Source organism: Rhopalosiphum maidis, chromosome 1 (assembly GCF_003676215.2).
Source record: "Rhopalosiphum maidis isolate BTI-1 chromosome 1, ASM367621v3, whole genome shotgun sequence".
In the NCBI taxonomy this organism is placed as follows: domain Eukaryota; kingdom Metazoa; phylum Arthropoda; class Insecta; order Hemiptera; family Aphididae; genus Rhopalosiphum; species Rhopalosiphum maidis.
The window spans coordinates 36,634,071-36,655,129 of NC_040877.1; the positions used below are offsets into that span (position 1 = coordinate 36,634,071).

The 21,059-nt window shown below is 25.9% G+C and overlaps 1 protein-coding gene across 2 annotated transcripts in view; it reads left to right on the forward strand.

Annotated features, from left to right (window-relative positions):
* The first annotated feature begins 748 nt into the window (after positions 1–748).
* The window catches only part of LOC113550076 (disco-interacting protein 2), a 137,944-nt gene continuing 117,633 nt past the window's right edge, over positions 749–21,059 (forward strand). For both annotated transcript variants that reach the window (XM_026951691.1, XM_026951693.1), the window contains exon 1: positions 749–1,520. In XM_026951691.1, the coding sequence (XP_026807492.1) occupies positions 1,436–1,520 (85 nt within the window). In that variant the 5' untranslated portion in view covers positions 749–1,435. The remainder of the gene's footprint in view (positions 1,521–21,059) is intronic.

The following is a 21,059-nucleotide window of genomic DNA, read 5'->3' on the forward strand; positions in this document are numbered from 1 at the left end:
AATTTCTTAAACAAAAAGTATTTTTCCTGCGACCACCATAGCTGACAATGAAATTTGTTCGTCCGGAATGACGATCGTAGTCGCCGTCTTTGTTATTATTTATATATTATGATATTATGAATATAATTATCGCGTTACCACCTACGAGTAGCAGACGGTAGACGGTAGTCTTCGAGTCCGGTTACGTACAGTCATCAATACGAGTATATATAGTCATGAATCGTGATTCAGCCGGATGATTTTGATATTAACGTCATGCATTATTATTTATTATTATTAAATATTAGGACCGGGAATGTAATGACGTGAAAATCCCAAGAAAATACGCTAAAAAAGATGCTAGTGTATTCTTAACATATAATGAATTTAAACATTTTGTAGTCATATAAATATTGAAATAAAATTTAAAAAAAAAACGAATTTTAGTGTAATGTATCTAGTGTAATCTAAATAATTAAAAATTGTGACCCAAAATATTAACTCAATAATATTTTGAAAAAACATAAAAGTCAAAGTGCATTGAAGTCCTGACCTCATACGATTACTATTAGGTTGTTATTATTTATTATGTAACGAGGACGATGAGAATACAGCGGGTGCGCTCTACCGACGAACCGCGCTACCCGGTGGCCGGTAACCCCACTATGACCATAGTTTGTTCGTCGGCAGCAGCAGCTGTGGCGGGCGGCGGCGACGGACGCGACCCTGGCTCGCGTGCGCCAGTCGCCAGTGTGTGCGTGCGTATCGATGCGGCCCGTGTACCGCACCGTGATTAGCTCTCCCCACCGGGAACGACAATAACAACTACGGCGGCGGAGGTCGTGGTAGCACGTTTACGCGACCGACCGGTAAACACGGACGTGGTACCCACAGCGGTGTGTTGTTGGGACGACCGCGGTTCTGTTTGTTATCATTTTTTTTCCTCAACGCCATGCCGTCTCCAGTCAAACGTTGTCGGTGTGCATAGCGAGAACGACCGTCCGACGCGTGCGGCGCCCCGCGTTCATGATCTCGTATACATACACGCACAAATATACACCGACGATTTTAGTGATAAATAACAGTAATAATAATGATAAAAATATATTATAATAATATTGATGTAAATAATAATATAGTTGATGTCGTTGTCATTAAATAATCGTGTTGTGTATCCCGTTTTTCGTAACGTTTGGTTATAAGACACACAGTGCGCCGTGTAGTTGATTTAAATTTCTTTTCGCGTTTTATCCTTTTACGGCTGTGAATAATAATATGGTTTAACACCTACTCGCATATTATATAGTTTTTTTTTATCGCGATCCTGTGTTATCTTTGTGCGAGCTGATTGTTTACCACCCGATATCGTCGGCCAGTTGGCCACCACCTCTCCTTATCAATTTAACTGTGTGATACGCGTTAAGTGGGCCGGTGCGACCACTGCTGCACCACCACAATGGCTGAATTTAACGTGGACGTTACGCGGTTACCCGATGAAATTCGCGAAAAGCTTGCGGAACTGGAACTCGAGCTATCCGAAGGCAAGTACTCTCAGTTTTTTCGTTTGTGTCATTGCCTCTTCCGAGCTTCTTGACTGCGGGTAGCACTGCCGGGGTAGTCGCCTCCCCCGCTCCAGGCCTTCGCCAACCCCTCTACTGACCGAAGTGATACATTCCAGTTACCAGCTCGGTTTTTCGTGCAGAGGTTTTTTAATTCCTTTTTAATGTATGTCCCTTTTGAGGTTATAGTGGTGCAATACATTACTATTTACCTTAACCTACCAATTTTAGGGTCTCTTAGGCACCTTCATTCTTCACCAATTACTATAGTTGCTGTCCAGATGGGTATTGATTGTGTGCATGATTTTTATCTACAAAACAAACATTGTGAACTGAATGTATGATTTATTATTTATATATCAGTCTATAAGTTTAGTCTTGTTAATGTCACTTTTATCTTTGTTGGCAAACAAAACAATATCTTTCAATTGACAGTAAATTAATTTAGTTATACTTAAGTTTTTTTTATTTAACTATTTTATAATCTATCAAAACTCTAAGGAATGTTTGAAATGTTATCAATCGAATACTTACCTGTTAAATATTTTTATCAATTAGCATATCAGTCGCTAGCATATTATTATCTTATAGACATTTGAATGGTAGGTATTTGATCTAATAAACTTAAATAATAAAATAAATTATAGTTAGATCGTTTTAACTTAGGTACCTACAACATGTTTATTTTATATACCTTGTATTTTATCTAGGTAGGCTGTAATTCTTTTATTTAATATCTACCTACTGGGCAATTATCAATGAACATCATGGTGATCTAACAGTTTTAAATTCACAAAACAAATTTATAACTGATAATTTTAGATGTTTTAACTATGAGTAAAAATACAATTGTCTAATTGTCTGTGAATATTATTGTCTTTTTACAAGGAATATATAATGCCGAGTATAATGCAATATGCTATAAAGTACCTAACCTGAGATACATGTTAGACACACAATTTAAAAGAAAAAAACATAAATTATAAATAATTTGATAATATTGAGGGGCGGAAGCTAAAACCCATTAACAACACTCCCGATCAGTAGATCTAAGTCTGTTTAAACGTCATCATAGTGAATAAAGTTTGGAAATTATACTGTGTATCAAGGTTTGAGTTTGTAATTTATTAGAACATAAAAACTATTGTTTTTTAAATTCAATACAAAAAGAACATTTTTACACAATTTGCCTTTATTCTTTAATTATAAATATAAAATAACACACCAATGAGTACTGTAAAGAGTTAATAATTAACAATTTAACATACTTGCATACGAATATAATATCATATTTAAGTATTATAGTTAAATATATTTTATGTAGATTATTGTTACCTAGGTATATTATGTTAAATAAAGAGTTAAAATCTTGAATATTGTTACCATAACTCTAAAAATGATAGCCCAGACTATTAAAATAGATGAAATTTCTATAGAGATATATTATAACCAAGTGCAATAAACTTTTGAATAAAAAAATAGTCAAAAACTAGATGTCCTGATTTCAATGACAAAGAAACGAAGCAACGTCATTGGATCTATCGATTGGCATATTACCTTCAAAAGCAAAGAAACCTCTTTTAAATTTTAGATAGATAACTATTATTTTGCTTATTAATGTACATTTGATCATTATAAATATGAATATTAGTTTGAACATATTTTGTTAAAAAAATATTAACAAAACAATTTTTAGTTTATAAATACTACATCTTATTTCTGTTATTATTTTAAAAATATTATTAGTTCTACACTTCTATTTGAATTGACAATCTTAATTTGTTATATATTTATGTAGTTCAATTTCACAACATACCATTCATTATTCATTCTTATGTTATAGATGTAGGTTTTTTTTTATTTAGGTTGAGATAGCAATGATGGTTAAGTGTAATTCAATTTTTCTATAATCTATTATAATATCTTGGAAGGAATGATATCAGTTATCAGTTTTAAAATATTGAAACTTACAATTTAGTAACTTTGAATTTTAATATTTTGTTACTCAGGTACCAATTTTTTATTATATTAATGCTTTTCATGTAAAGAAAAATAAAGTAGTTTAGTTGATTACAAAAATTTCAACCTGAGTGTAATATTATTTATACTTAAATAGGTAGGTATTGAACTTATGAATTAATTTACTTAATATTGTGATCTTTTGTAATGTGAATTTGTATTAAAATGAACTATCAGACAAAGTTAAATTTGTCCCTTAAATTAATTTTTACTAAAATTTGTACAAACAAGTATTATTTAAATTTAATAGATAGAATATACCTAGTTTAGTTATAAATTTGGTTTGTAATGTACATAAATGTATGTGATAGTTTATTGAAAAAAAAATGACTAGTTATATTATGGTTAATTATATTAAAAATTGTAGTATTAACTAATCAGTTGATAATTTAACGATTAAATCTGTGATTTTCTTGCATGTCGGTATGAATGTTTTGGTATTAAATAGCATTTAAACCTATATGCTTAATTATATGTGTACACTGTACAGTTGCGTAACAAAGAAATTTGGGCCCTCCGCAAAAATAAAAATGGGCTCCTAAAAATATTGTTTAAGTAGGTATATTAGTTTAAAAACATTAACCTGATATAAGTAAATAACTTATTAATTAAAATTTTGTTATGATATGATAAAAAATAACAATATTTATTTAATATTACACAATTATTACTTAATATGTATAAATAACTAAATTTTAATGAACTGTTTTATTTAAATTTCTACGATTTTCTAATCTTTTTTTGGGCAAATGCGTCAACTAACATGCTTATATCTAAACTACGTATAGATTAACACTAATTTAATTTGAAAAAAGCAATTATTCAATTTTTTTTCACGGGAATTAAATTTACTTTAACCAAAGGCCCCAAATTACCGCCCCCCCAGAAACGCGTGGTCTGCGGCCCCACAGTTACACCACATAATGTGTAATTGATTGTAATTTAAAATTTACATAAGGGACTCGCATATTTTGAATAATAAATAATTGGACAGTAATATAGACATTCTGGGTAAAATATTATTTATTAACTAAAAAATACATATTTTGGTTTATGATGATAATCAGTGCACTTGTTTTCTTTCTTTGATCCACACGCAACATTGACAATACATATTCACGCAAAATTATTTTTATTATGGTTTAGTGTTTAGACTCTAAACAGTCTAAATCTTGGAATAAAATCACTCATCATAGATTCATAGAAGTTATAGGGAATAATATTTTTTAATGTTTGACAGTATATTTATTTGTCTAAATACCAATCGTCTTGAAGCAATTAAATACAACATTTTTTTTATAAACTAGTAAAAAGTAAAAAATAGTAATTAGTAAAAAATTATTACAGCTCAACAAATACGATATTTATTTATTATTTTTAAAGTAATGTATAAAGTCAAATAATTATAAAATGTAAAACCGATATGATGTCCAAATCTTTAAAAATATTATCTTCGATAATTTTTGTGATTGGTAAATTTTACTCAAGAATTTCTCAAAAATCATAATATGATTTTATGTGAATACATTTTATTTATACTGCACTTAAATCTGAGAAAGAAAAATAATATTGCGCTGATATCCTCTTCATGCTATCTGAATATAGAGGAACACATTATCTAAGTTAAAATGTTTTTATTTCTTTGTTATAAAAATAAAAGATAGTTAGTTTAAAGTTTTAAAGTTTATTATAAGTATTTAGTTGAAATTCCTAGTTAAGAAAGTTAAAATTAATAATCAAATATTTACATAATTTTATCTTTGTAGTAATTTTAGTAAAAGAATTGTACACTTCCAAATTTAATTTTTAAATTAGTTTTTAAAAATTTTACTGATAATATGTAACAAAAAATTTAATTTTATATATAATATTTCGTAATTTTTCAAATAATTAGGTACTACAATTGATTTAATCAATGGTACTACTATTTGTTTGTATAGGTATATGCGTATCTAAATATGTATTTATAATATTTCAAGAATTCATCCTTGAAATTTTTTTAATTTTTAATTAATTGATTTGTAAGTTATAACTTATAACTGACATATTAAAGTGGCAAATTTTTGGATTACTTAATAGTTAATACCTCAGAAAAAATTATGTTTTCCATTAAAAAAATAACTTTATAATTAAACCTGCAATTATTATAATAATTCATATTTTACTTATTTGTCTACCTGTTTATAATGTAATATATATATCTAATAATTGATATGTGTACAAAGCTTTATTGGAATTATATAATGGTAATTGGTATCAATGTACTCTATCAATCACCATTCATCATAGATACGAGGAACTCTGTTTAAAAAACAAATTCAAAGACAGTATAGTCCAATGTAAATAATATGGTCTACTTGATTACTTATAGATTTAAATAATTATATATGTGATGGTTTGTTGCAAACAAATTCTCATTAATCGTTCTAATGAGCAATTCTGTCATTGTTAATGTAATAATGTCCTTGATGTTTTGATAATAATCAAACATCAAAAGTAACGTTAAGATCTTTAACAAAATAATTTCTATTGATATATTCAATTCGTGTAAATCTAGTAATGATCGACTATCCAGTAATTATTATCTTATTTATCTATAGTAAGCATCACAAATAAAAATATCGTTATTAAATATATTTTTATTGTTTATTTTACAATTAATTATAATTACTATTACTATTTTAGTATTTATAGGTACTTAATACTCAATAATATTACCTATATTAAATATGGACATATTGCTTTTTTAAAAATCTATTGAATAAATAAGCCACAATAGGAAAAATAATTCATTTTAATTTTACTGACAATCTATTTTATTTAGTGACCGTATAATGTATGTAAGTTGTTTAAATAATACTATTTGTTAGGTTTACTGTTAGGCGCATAAATAAATTTATCTGATATATTTGAATCATGCAAAAGCGGCGGATTGGTGACTCATTTCAGTTTTTATTAGACGGAGTCATGAGGTAAATTTGTACTAAATAATTATAAATATTAGTTCTTATAATAATATTGGTAATTCACTCTTTGCCATCGCTCTTTACTTGGTATTTATCCTATTTTGATTGTATAATAAGATATTTATAAAATTAGAAATCTGTTTTCGAATAACGTGAAAATATTATGCCTTACAACAGTTAATTATAATTTTAATTTATACAATATTTATTTTTATGTGGATAGTGGATACTTATATAAATATTAAATTGAACATTATTTATTTATATTAAATACACGTAGTTTCATAAGGACTATGTATCTAAATTACTTATTTTTATGTGATCACAAAACAGTTCTAATTGTATTGGCATAATTATTATTCTACAAATTAGTGCTTAACCACTATACATGTTATTATCTATGATCTTTCTAGCAAATATTCTACAAGTGTTTTAAACATTTTTAAATATAAAAAAACAAATTGAATCTAAAAACAATCGCTGATGAAGAATGTCTATCTTTGTAGTAATATGATGATTTAATTTCATTCCCCCACTAACACGTATGAAACTTGGCGTCAATTCTTTCGTTCTAGTAAACATAGCTCTATATGGTGGAGGCTATTATTGACCTCTTAACCTGGTATGGTTGTATTTTTATATAATTAGAACTATTTTGTATTTTGTGTACAGCTTATTATTCATTATTTTATTAATTTATAGTAAAAACTGGCATAACTATTTTGTTTTGTCATAATGTCTAGTCTAAAGCCATATCATTGTTAACTTGTTCTAAGATTGTTTACAACCGTTTATTTTTGTATAGCACTCAACAACTACAATGCATACACAATAGTATTGTATATTTTGAGAAGTTAGGTAGTACAATAGATCATGCAGAAGTACGTATATGTATTTACTGGTATTCACTTACACGTTATTGTAAACATTTGACGGAATTAGTTAATTATAATTATTTTATGATAAACCTGCATTTAAATTGTTTCTTAAAATATTAGTAATTCATTATAGCATAATACTTATAAATTATAATATCTAATCTGAAATAATTTTACGGTTGTATTTTAATTTTATTATATGTGAAAGAATGATTTAGTAGACTATAAGGTATAGGCTTATTCAATAAGCAATACAAATGTGAATCATTAATTAAAAATTATTCAAATATGATACTTTTATTTACTACAGTATAAATACTATGAACATAATATTGTTTACTAATTAAAATGACCGTATTAATATTTTTTTATTACCATAGGATTTGCTACGTATAGCGGATTTGTTTTAGTATGACAATTTGAAAAATAACAATTGTAAGTAATGAGTCATACAAGTATTTATGTTTTATAATCAAACTATTAACTAACTGTGTCAAATAATTATAATTGAAGCATAAATACTAAAAAAAAGTTTCACACACTAAAATGGAATTCTAGTCGTTATTTTTAGCTATAAATGGTTTTTTGGTTAAATTAAATCAGTATCATTCATCAGCTACCTTTAAATTTTTTTTGATAATGTTTAAAATTTTAAATAGAACTTATCTAAATTGTTATAGAAAATATTTCATTATTTTGCCATAATTTGATTGCCTTAGTTAGCAAGCGTTATTTCTATTCTTAAATATTGACATAGTAAATTGATTTTAAAAATACCGTTAACATCTATAAGCTATTTTTTTAGTAGTAAAAAAAATGTTAGGAAAATGGTTTATGGTGGTGTTTTATTATTTGTTTACATCATTATTATTTTTATTTTTAGTATTTGAAATTAAACTCGTTTGACAGTTTTAGATTTTCATTTCGGTTTATTTAGTTAAATTAGTGTTATACTAAGTAATTTATGTGTATTAGGTTTTTATTACTTGTGTACACCCGTTTCGTTGCTACTTTTTTGCATTTTGCATGTGCTTCTTTCAGGTTTTACGTTTTGTAAGATAACCCTAACTAGTGAATTGATACACCCAATCGAATGATCTTTTAAGTGTTTAACATTATTTATGATTAATATAACGCCGTTGCTATAAGATAAATTCTGAGTATTAAGGTTAACAAATTTCAATTACCTATCTACATACTCGGTTAATAACTAATTTTCCCCAGGAGGTCTAAAATCATCCAGAGAAGTATAAGACTATACTCCTTTGTTATAAGACCTATATATTGTATAGGAGAAGTGTATCCATCGCTGTATAAAAAACTGTATTAAGCTAACGACAATAGGTAACGGACTTCTATTCATACTTCAACATATTATGAAATACTGTATCATTGAATAATGGGTTTCAAGTTGGTGACTTGTCAACCGTATAATATAAGTGCCTACATAATAAACAATGTTTGAATAAAATTGGCAAAATATTGTGTTACTTAGGTACATGCCTTTATAAAGACTTAATATTTTTTGTAAGAATTTTGTACTGTAATTACTTTTAAGTTTTAAAATAACCTTAAACACTGTTGATTTAAACTTTGATTTTTAATGTTTTTAAACTAGGTATAAAACAACTATTTATGTAATATAGAACTTTTATTAACTTAAATGATTTTATTAATTACTATTTAAATTATATTAAGATTTTAAATAAGAAACTACTTGCATTATTGATTGTAATTAGAGTGTTTTATATCAAAGAAAAAATAAAGAATTGTACACTTGAAATTAGTTTAATTATTTTTTGTGAGGTATAAATTAAATTACGTTTCATTTTAGGTTTTAAAAATAAATTTTCCTATCAAAATCATAGTACATATTATAGGATACATGGTTGTATACTTATTACATTAAGGTTTAGGTGAAAGCCAATATTGAGAAGGCTTTATATATATGGGTCATGAAGCCAGTATTTCAATATGTCGGGCCTTAAGGCAAGGAATATAAATTCAAGTGCCAAATAGAAAACGTTTAATAATTAAATGAGAATATGTTTTGAACACTTAATGTTAGTTTTATAAATTTTGTAATATTATATACTATATTTTTAGAAATTAAAATATTAATTCATCAGAAATTAGCAATTAAATAGTTATGCCCTTATGATTTTATTATTACATTATATGTAATCCACGAAGAAGTTTTAATACCTAATATTTTGAGTACTTGAAAATTAGAATTTTAATTACACCGTGTGCGAGTTTATATAGCAAAAACACACATTGCTTGATAGTGGTTCTGCCAATTGTCACCAATTACTGTCTTATAGCCATATACCCACGCCCGTATAATAGCGTGTCTACTGGTGAAATTTATTATGTATCGTATATTATTTTATAGAGCCAATGACCTTAAGTTCTTCGGGTCAACTGAATATTATCACTTATAAGACTGTTTTGTACGCCTAATTTGGTTTTAAAATTATTTTTTAATATTAAAATATTCCAAAAGAATCAAATATTTGAAGTATTTTTTCCGAAGATTATGACGTGAATTGTTGATTTTTATGGTTCAATTAGTTACAGATAAATCTAACCTATAAATTATAATATGATATATAATAGGTATATTATATAATGTATATAATATTAGTAAACAGATTGATTGTTATTTTTTTAACTTATTAAAAATGATCTACTCGTATATTGAAAAAAATGTTTTATATTAATTTTGAATGTTATTTTCTTCTCTTCTTCATAATAATTATTAACAATTTATTGGTTAGTTTTCACAGTATTGTAATGTATTTTATATACGTTTTTTGTAGTTCTATACGATTATTATATAAATGTATTCAATTTTGTGATAATATTTACGTCAAATTATAATGCATTAATGTTATTTAAAAAATACTAAGTACTTAAAATTGTTACTTATAAAATATAGACTATTCAATTAAAATATAAATATGTATAAATTAAAATTAAAAGTTAAAATATGGCTGTGAATTATTTTACATACGAGTATGCTATGCGATCTGCATTTTATTGTAAATTACATATAAGCACGTAATTTTGATTTTATTACAATATATTTTCTAGTTATGAATCATTCTTTGACGCTTGTCGATTATTTTTGTGTGTAACTGACCTTACTTATATTATATTTTGTTCCAATGATTAAACTAGTTGTAATAGAATTCAGGGTTTGCTGAAATTAACTTTGTAGAAGGAGAATAATATTTTTTTCATATGGATCCAACTCTATTTATATTTTCAATGATTTTTCCACGCTACTACGATGTAATTGTGTAACGTTTCTTATTTAATTTTTTTAATTAAATCCAGACAAATTATTTAAATAGTGTTTTTGTAATCTTTAATCATCTACTATATTAGATTGATATTATCCATCCAAGAAAAACACTCTTGTTTTTTGTATTTCCTTTGCATGTACAAAACCGGTTAACAATCTGATTCTTGGTAATGACGAGTGTGTTGACCCGAACGTGTGATAATAATACAAGGTTTGTTACATATTGAAATATTATATGGATTATCATTTTTTATTTTAATGATTTTGTGTGTAAGAATTATAGTATACTTATTGTATGCCTACATTTGTGTATTTAAGATTTTTTATTTATAATTAAATAATATTATATATAGGTACATATTGTGTAGGCTACCTGTATAAAATGTATATATTTTGTTAATTTATTAAATATTTGAAGACTAATATGATATAATAATATTTTAATGATACGATACATTCAAGTATGCAACAATAATGAATAACAAATATATAATGAAAATATTTTAAGTATTACATAAAACATTTAAGGTTCAGTTGTACATTTTATCTAATAATTTCATTTTTTATTTAGAATCTGTTGCTTAAACTTAAACAATGTTCTAATATAGTATTTTAACTATTTATTGGTGTGCTATTGTTGTTTAATAAACCATTATTTTAGTTGAAAAATCAAAAAATCAATTGTTAATGTTGATTATTTGTTTGAGATAAATTTACTAGAGTGGTTTATTATTCCAATTGGACTACTTGTGCCAATGTGTGATGCAAAACGGCTGACGACACACCCAAAATAGATAATCCAGCAACGGCATACACATAATTAGAAACGGATATTATGACCCAGCCACCCAGGGTTTAATGTTACTATTACGTTCATTTTTTATAATATAATAAAAAAACTAATGTAAAAATTGCATCATATATATTAGATAAGTATCAAATAAAATGAATAACATAAAATCTCTTATAGTAAGTAGATAAATTAATTATATGTTTTACATGCTTACGATTTTCCTTCTAAATTAATTTTTATATACAGTTATGAACATATTGTTCATATAAAATTCATAATTTAAACTTAGTTATAATATAGTGCAGCGTTTGTTTGATTTTAGGTTCTGATTAAAAAATTTATGTACAGTTAAATATAATTTTAACCAACGAAAAAATATTCAAATCGCCTAATAAAATATTGCTTACAATAAATATATTGTTTATATTTTGATATTTAATAAAGTAAAGATAAATTATATTGATGTACTACTTGTATATCTGTCTATAGTTCTATACCTTTTAGTAATTAAATTCCCTCCTACTTATTATTTTATACATCCAAATCGTTTCATAAAGCTTACAAATGTGGTTACACTTAATTGTATACTCTCAAAAATTTGATACACAGAAGTGTAAGTCATAGGTGCATAAGGCATACATTTATTTATGCTTGTATAGTAACTCTAATCAGATTAAGTTTATAAGTTAATTTATAACCATTACTGATCATTAATATATACGAAAAATTGCATAGGTTTAATAAGGTTCCACACCGAAGACAACTTAACTTAAATACGAGGTACGAATGTGCTGCCGGCAATTGCGCCATTACCTTTTGTGTGTGTTTGTATCTTAGAATTTCGGTGTAAATTGACTAAATATAATTATTTTATCAGAGAATATGGACATTTAACGACTATAGAATATAGACTACTTGTGGATCGACATTACACCGGAAAAGGACAACTTGTATTTGGTGATATTCGTAGTGTATTTTCGGCACATTGTTGTTTGGATTAACGCCAGATTCGATTAGGCATATACCCACTCAATACGATGTATTGTATACTTGTATCAGCATTTGTTTTTATTGACTCACAAATTGATGACAATATGTCCGCCCACTGGTGGTTAGGTTACTATCCACAATATACTTTTTACATAGTGATCGGTGCCACTGGCTAGGTAGATTATAAGTGGTTAAGCAATCGTTGAATAAGCTAGAGATGATACTAGATATATTTTGTATACAGAATTTTATTTTTTCCGAGCGTGTCCGAAAAGCAAATGGCTGTTTATAGAAATTTTTTTATTTGAATAAGTGAAACCTTTTTAATAGGACCTTAGAGCCAACCCAATAGATGATAGATGAATGGCATATTTGGTTTCAAAACCAGGTGTATAAATTTACGATATTATGACAAGGTGTAGGTGTTGGAATACTATCTACAGTTGTGCTGCCATTTCATTAAGTTCAAATTATGTTTAGTTTTTTAATTAATTATGAATTAATTGAAATTATTTTATGGATTAATTAAAAAAAAAAAATCATATTTAAATATTTTAATAATATTTGTCGCGGAGATACTTTGGATATTAGAGATGCTGAGTTCTGGGTACAAGGTGATACAGGACTTTTGAGACACATTGTGCATTAATAATATTATGGAGTCCAGAAATCTCAACCATTAGCTACCTGATCAATGATAAGCTGGGCTCAAACTATTCCTACCATAAATATATAACCTACCAGAAAAGTGAAAATCGTAATCGTACGCAAGCAGTTTAGTACTACCTGAAATCGGCTAGAAATGCTCACATTCGTTGAGTTCACGTTGGTTGCCGGTCGTAAGTGGAACTTGTCTTATCGTTTTTATACACTATGACACGTGATTTGGACGTACCTGAGTTACATTGTTAATATATACTAGATTTGTAACCTGTGTCCTATTACTGGAAAACAATGTATTATACTGTGGCAATTACGAATGAGTGCAATAAAAAATTGGTATTTTTACGATATTTTTTACTATTTTATTTTATTTATAAAACATTAATCATCTTTGGTTATTATAATTATTTTCATTCTGTGAAAATATGGTTTATTTTTTGTATATGTTAAAATCTACATTTTAAAATAAATATTTAGACTTAGTTCAGAAATATATTATAACTGAAAAATGAGTGTTGCGCTTTAGAACAAATCACCTCCATGTATGGAAGAAAAGTTTTTTAAAATAGACTGTGCACTGTAATTTATGTAGTGCACCTATGTATGAGACATTAGTAGGTACCTATTGAATTTTAAAACATCTCTTTTAACTTTCTAAGTGTTCATCTTGCATACATACAAGCATGCCAAGGTTTCTTTATTTTGTTTTGCATGACCCGTAACGATGAAGTGCTCCTTAAAAGTCGTATACAGAAAATTGTATGAGACCAAAGTGAAGGGGTAAGTGGTATTAAAAACTTGGGTTTTACAAAGAAAAGAAAATTGCACCGTGATAGTTTTCACAAAAAGAATTTATTGTCTATTTCTACGTATTTTTCAGTTGAATAAATTATATTAAATTAAGACAGATATAATATATATGTATATATTTTTAATTCTGAGATGCAAATCCATGAATGTAATGATTTTATGATGGCGTGTATTTTTTATTTTTTATTGTTTTGATTGTTATTACGTTTTAGATCAGTTAATATGCTTTTATTTTCGTCATTGAGTGTAATTTCTGGTAGAAAATTTGGTTTAGTTAGTAATTTGGAGGATTAAAACTAGGGAATTCTCAATATCTTTTTTTTAATTTAGATAAACTAACAACAAAGTAAGAAATTTAACAGGTATATAAATCCTCAAATTATCACTAGTTTTCAATTAAATTTATTTTGTCATTTTATTGAAATTTAGGAATAATCGCAGACTAGAAATTTCCTCAAAATGTTTATATATAAGTATTTTTTAGACATGATATTATAGTTGTTTTATTACGATGACTGTTTTTGAGTTACCTATTTATAGACAATTGCGATTGTTTACTTTTTTTTTTGAGTTGTGTCAGTGGTAATTTTTATTCTTTGCGAAAAAGTTTTAAAAATTAAAGTTAAGGTTTCTCATAAATTGATCTTCTTACAGTAAAAATCCATTAAATATGTTTATACAGTTACGATTTTTTACTATAGAAATTCTAAAAGCTAAAATTTTAATAATATCGATGATTTAAACTAAATAAAATGGAGAGGGGGTTTCCTCTAACAATCTTATTTATTTCGTTGTAATTTAAAAGAAATAATAATTCGCGAAGACCTAAAAATGTTCACTATTATATTATCGACTTGGAAAAGGCAAAAGAGACTTACACTAACACTTCATATGTCTTTAATATTGGTGTCGGTGTTTGGGTTTTTATAAAAGTGTAAGGTACTAAGGTTTGTTATTTATTTAATAATATGTGTTACCTAAACAGCTTTATCACGTAAATACTTTTCATTCAAAAAATTGGTTTGTTTATATTATCACTGCTATACATTGCTTAATAACTAAATTAAAGTTTTAAAAAAATAAAATAATTAAAATAAAGAAATACCTAGCTAATAGTTTTATGCATACCTATTATTTCTTATGCTCGTTCAGCAAATATCTATGAAAAAAAAGAACAAAAAAAAAAACTGAAGAACAATGATAACAAAATACTTAGTTGTATTAAATTTTAAACGTATGTGATAGTCGATAGACAATATATTGGTAGGGGAAATGGTTTATCAGTTGCCCCGGTACAATTTTTATGAGAGTCACTCCCCCTCTAAAAAATGCACTTAGCAGATACCTTTTAGTATTTATATTAGTAAATATCGCTTGTCCCAAAAAAATAATAAAAATAAAATACCTATCTCATTATTAATAGTCAGAAGATCATTGTTATCTATAAACTGGCGGTTATTCCTGATAAATACCATATACCAATACAATCATTTATCCTTTTACCAGTTGATTATATTATATTATATATTACATATATAATATCAATTATTATAGTATATTTAATATGTGTCATAACATTTCTAAAATATTTATAAGTTACCGAGTAATCTTAAGCTTAATAAAACTTTTTTTAGCACATAATATATATACATTTTATAAAATTCGCAATATAAGTAGTTAATTGAACGTAACATGACTGAACTTTTTTCTGCTAAATTTCGATTATTTCATAATTTCCAATTTAACAAATGATACATGAAAAGTCTAGATTCCAGTTACTTGCTTTAAGATTGATAGTTAAATAAGCATTTATTTTTTCATTTTATATTGGAAATTGAATTGCTTGAAGCTGTATCAATTTTATACCAACTATGCTTCGATTATTATAAAATATGTGAGAAAATGCAGCAATCATTCCTCTTTTAAACTTTTTACCACAAAGTATAAATTGAACATTTTTATTTAATATGCTATATAATATTATTTTACAATGGATCAAAATACTAGTTATGTTTACTGGATTGTTATATGATATTAAACTATTTTTATGTTTGTTATATCTATTATATTCACTATGACCTATATGACTATATAAGAAGGATTTTTTTTACATTTGCACATTTTAATATCATGTTATTCCTACAAAAAACCGAGTCGATATCAACATATATCGTTTGGCTTAATTTTATTATTACACTTTTTTGAAAGTAGATATTTCTAACCTATTCGTCAGATTATATAATCTGGGATGTCTATACTCTATAGTGTATATTTTTTGACTGTGCTTATATAGGTAGGTACCTAATTGATTTATTTTATTCGTAGGTTACTGTGTTAGAATTAGAATTTTGAAATTTACGTACTTATAGTCTGTGACAAAGAAATAATCATAATATAAGTGTGGATTAGTCTGTGTAGTGTATGTGTATATTAAGGTAGGCGTTTATGTATACAAAATATATTTATATGCATTTGAGTGTAAGCATCGTATAATGGTAAGTTTAAATACGTTTAAACTACTTCATTTCTATTTTTTTATTTAATAGAATAATAGATTAACATGTAAAAGTTCGAATGTGAAAATTTAACAATTAAAAAAAATTATAATCAAACATAATACATTTTAGGATGAGCAGTGATCTGATAAATAATTTGACCTTATTATATAATAATATACAATTAATATTAGTAGTTACATTTGTAGACAAATCTTTCAATATATTATTAAACAAATTGAAATAATTAATTTTTATTGTGCTTATTGCAGTTTTATTATAACAAATATTTGAATTTATGTTTTCGGTGTAATATTATTTTTTATCATTGTAAATTTAATTTAAAATCTAAAGAATCGAACGTGTTTTTTTGTGAAATTTAAATTCAACATATTTTTTTAATTACATTTTAATTGTGTTTCTATAGTTAAATAACTATATCTTAAATCCTTATAATAATTTTCAAAAAATAAAAAATAAATGTTAAATGCTAATTTTATTAAAATGTATTTTTAACAATTTTCATTCGGCAATTTGGGTTGTGTCTGCTATTTAGAGGGGGTAAATTTTTTAAATTAATAAAGGGTAAATATTCTAAAGGAAAAAATATGCACTATGTTAAATTTATTTATAATGTTTTTACAATTGACAAATTAGTCAAATAAAATATAAACGAATCATTTTATATGGAATTTTGGTAAATAAACAGCTTATTAGGAATCTTCTATTAAATTTACAAGCATCTTTAGCCAAAAAAATGTTATCAACATTTAAAGAAAAAAGATTGAGTCCCAAAAATCTATAAATAGCTCACAAAGAAAATATTTAGAAAATTGTTGTTGGTTAATTCTAACATAAATATTTCGTGGAAATTTCAAGTACCCTATGATTATTTGTTTTTGAGTTAAATTAAAAAAGAAAATCGATTTTTTCAAATACTGGTTTTGCGTAAAAACGCCTGTTATTTCTGATGATTTTTTTAAAAATTAGGCGTCTGTTATTCGGAGGTTTAGCTGTAGCTATAAAAATGTAAGCGTGACGATATTATAATCGTTGACTATCAATTTATGTTTGTGTAAAAATAAATATATGTTGTTATGCGTTTAATATACAAATTAGTAAATATGCGTTATTTGATTATCATGTTTATTTAAAAAAAAAATATAATGAACGTAATAACATTCCATCAATATTTCAACTCTTCTGTGGTCCTATTAGGTATTAACGTTAAAAAAATGGTAGTAGGTAAATATTACATAGTAATACACTAATACAATGATTCTAATATTTTTTGTATGTTGTAATAGTATATACATCGATTAAAATAATAATGGTTATAGAATTATTACAAACAGAAACAATGATAGTATGATATTTAATTAGTTTTTAAGTTTTGACGAGTGGAGTAGTGCACTGACATTTTGTGGAACATACAATTATGACACTTAACTCGTCTAATTTTTAAAGGTATTTAAATAGTTTTATAGTTACAAATGTTTATAGTTAAAAGAATCGCCCTGTATCGTATGATAATTGTGCTCGTCTTCCGAAGTTCCAAGCGACTCACCACAATGGTCGGTCTCCCTTGCGTGTACCTATACAAATAATTTTTAATGCGATTTCGTCGTCTCGTTCCAAATGATAATAATAGTAATACGTTAATGGTAATGACGGGAAACGGACAATAATACTATAATAGTATAATACCCATACACCCCGTGGAATGATAATAATTATTATTATATTTTCGAGACGAATATGATAATGATCGGCCCCCGATAATCGCGTTCGTCACGTTCCATCCGAATGCTTATTGCTCTTCGCGTTGGCGCGATGCAGTCTCCTTATCGTGGATGCAGCACACGCGCCGTCCGGTCTGACGAAAGAAACGTGTTATCTATGAGGGGAGGGGGAATTCTGTGTTGTTTATCGTTTCCTTCATAGTTGTTTTTTGTAATCTTGAAAGAGCTATTTTCAAATTACTTGTCATAGACTTTTTGGATTATTGTAAAAACAGGTATCGTATATGCTGTTGTTGATAATGACTATAGTTTTTCAAGTGTAGGGTAGGCACTCGCATAATTTTCAGAGTTGTGAGAAAATAATTGTTACTGTAATATACTCGTAAAAAATAAAAAGTATTTTTTCATATCTTAATATCTTATATGTTATATTTTATGGTTATGATCAACGTTAATCATTTCAAAATAAATATTAGTCAGTAAATTAAATAAATTCAAATCATTTCGATAATATATAATTTAACTATTATTAATTTTTAACGGAATTGAAGTTGATACGTAAGAATTTTTATACAAAGCATGTATTGGTTCTTACGTATTTAATTTATGTGATAGAATATAGCTATAAACATACACCCAAAAATACTACTAAAATAGCCTATATTTAAGCACATGATATTTTTGTAAAGTACAACCACTAATAAGGATTTTTTTTTTAAAGTACAGTCTAAAGCTTTTTTTATTATTTTACCTTTATAATAACTATTACTCTTGTGTATATTTGCATAGTTATATATTTAAAAATAAAATACCTACAACTTACTCTTATCTTATGTGCATTGAAATTGCAAGGTTTTCATTTTCATATTAAGTATATCATGCTTAATTTAACATTTTTAATTTTAATTGAATAATTTAAGTTGGGTATTCTATCATGGAAAATATTGTACATTATTATATTTCAGTGAAAATATTTTATAGACGAATGCATATTGTACATAATATATTATATGTACTTTTTTAAATACTTGTTTTATCTTTACTATTAATTTTGGTCAACTGAAATAAAATTGAATTAAAAATTATTTTTTTACATATAAATTAACATTAGAATTTGATAAAAAAAGATTAAATATCTAATTTAACTCCATTAAATTAAAATACAGTATAAATTGATTTTTGTCAATTTTTTGATATTCCCAGACATTTTCAAGCATCATCCTTGGTAATTATTTTCAAGTTAGTAGTTACGTTCCTGGAAACTGTCCAATCCTATTTGAATGTAACGTTGAAGAAAATTATTTTGTCAAATGTGTTTGTTCAAACAAATCGAGTAAAATCATGTTTGTGTTTTTTCAGTTAATGCATACCATTTAGTTGGACTTTAATCAGTGATCACAGTTATAAAATAAATTATGAAAAATATACCTAGAAAATGAGACTATTTATTTATAATATTGTTAGTCAGGTCATATAATATATGAATATCTTTAATCTTTTAATCCTCGTCTAGTTGGCCTACATTGTTATACTTCCCTCTTGTAATTTGATATTTCGCGTGTTATGTTGTTCGAGGGGTGCGAATCGTAGAGAATACTGTTTCATAGCGGCTCTAGCGCACCGGAAACTAAATTTTTTTTTCAATTGGATTGTTAATTTTTTGAAAAAATTTAAATTAAATTGTTACGGAGTTCTGGGGTGCTAGTACAGAACGTTTTAAACTGATATATGTTTTCGGATAATTATTTTGATAAACGTGACATACCTAATTAGATATTTTGTCTAAATATTCTTAATTATCGTTTCAAAGGTTATAGGTATGTCATAAAGTGTATATCTTTGCACGTAGAAAAAATCCATCACGAGTGCTTTTATATGTTTTACATCATATTTTGCTGATTGCCATGTACTATATATCTCTACAGTCGGTACGGTAATTATTGTTGTTGTCACGCTCTGATGTAAAACGTAAATTTCTTATAAGTACTTTACACTCGATGAGTCATTTTGTCACAAAACTAGTTTTTTTTTTATTAAATACGAATAAGAAATTGATTGAAGTTGTTTTTAAGGAGTAAATTATTTATTAATAATAAATTAAGTTATTTGACATTGATGAATGCGGCGAAGTAAACCTTCACAATTTATTATAACTGAGGAATTTTGATAGATTCTTAATTTGTTTAGATATGTTAACCAAAACTGTTATTGTTGTTGGAATAAAACTGCGTTTTTATTGATTGATTTAGATGTGAGAATTTATTTTGTTTTTGAAAGCGTTTTGGCCGATTTCATAATAATTGTTAAAAATTTTATAATATTATGCTTTTACTGTTAAGTTTTATGACGTACACAAATTAATTATAATATTTAGATATTTATAATTTATAAGACTCTTAACAATTATTGTTATTAGTGAACCTGTGCAGTTATGTTTTAAATTTGTACTTCAATTAAAAATTCCAATTAAAATAATTTAAATTGCTTTATTATTTTAAAATGTTTCCAATTATGATTGCATTTTATTTTAATGGTAAATTAAACACGATTTATCATTATATTAGTCTGTTATTAACATATTAAGTAATAACTAATAAGTAATGGTACTTGTCTCAGTTGTGTGTACGTATTTTGTATATTGTATATAGTAATAACTAATAACTATTATCATCGTATTATGGGCATATTGTTTTAACTTAGCGTACTCATTTAATAATTTAAGTGTTCAAAATTTCTTAGTAAATTTAATAATATTATAATCATTATAAATTATTATATCAAAATTTAAATTAACTGTTATTAATGATAATTTGTATTTATAAAATCACATGATATTAAAAAAAAATAAATTAATA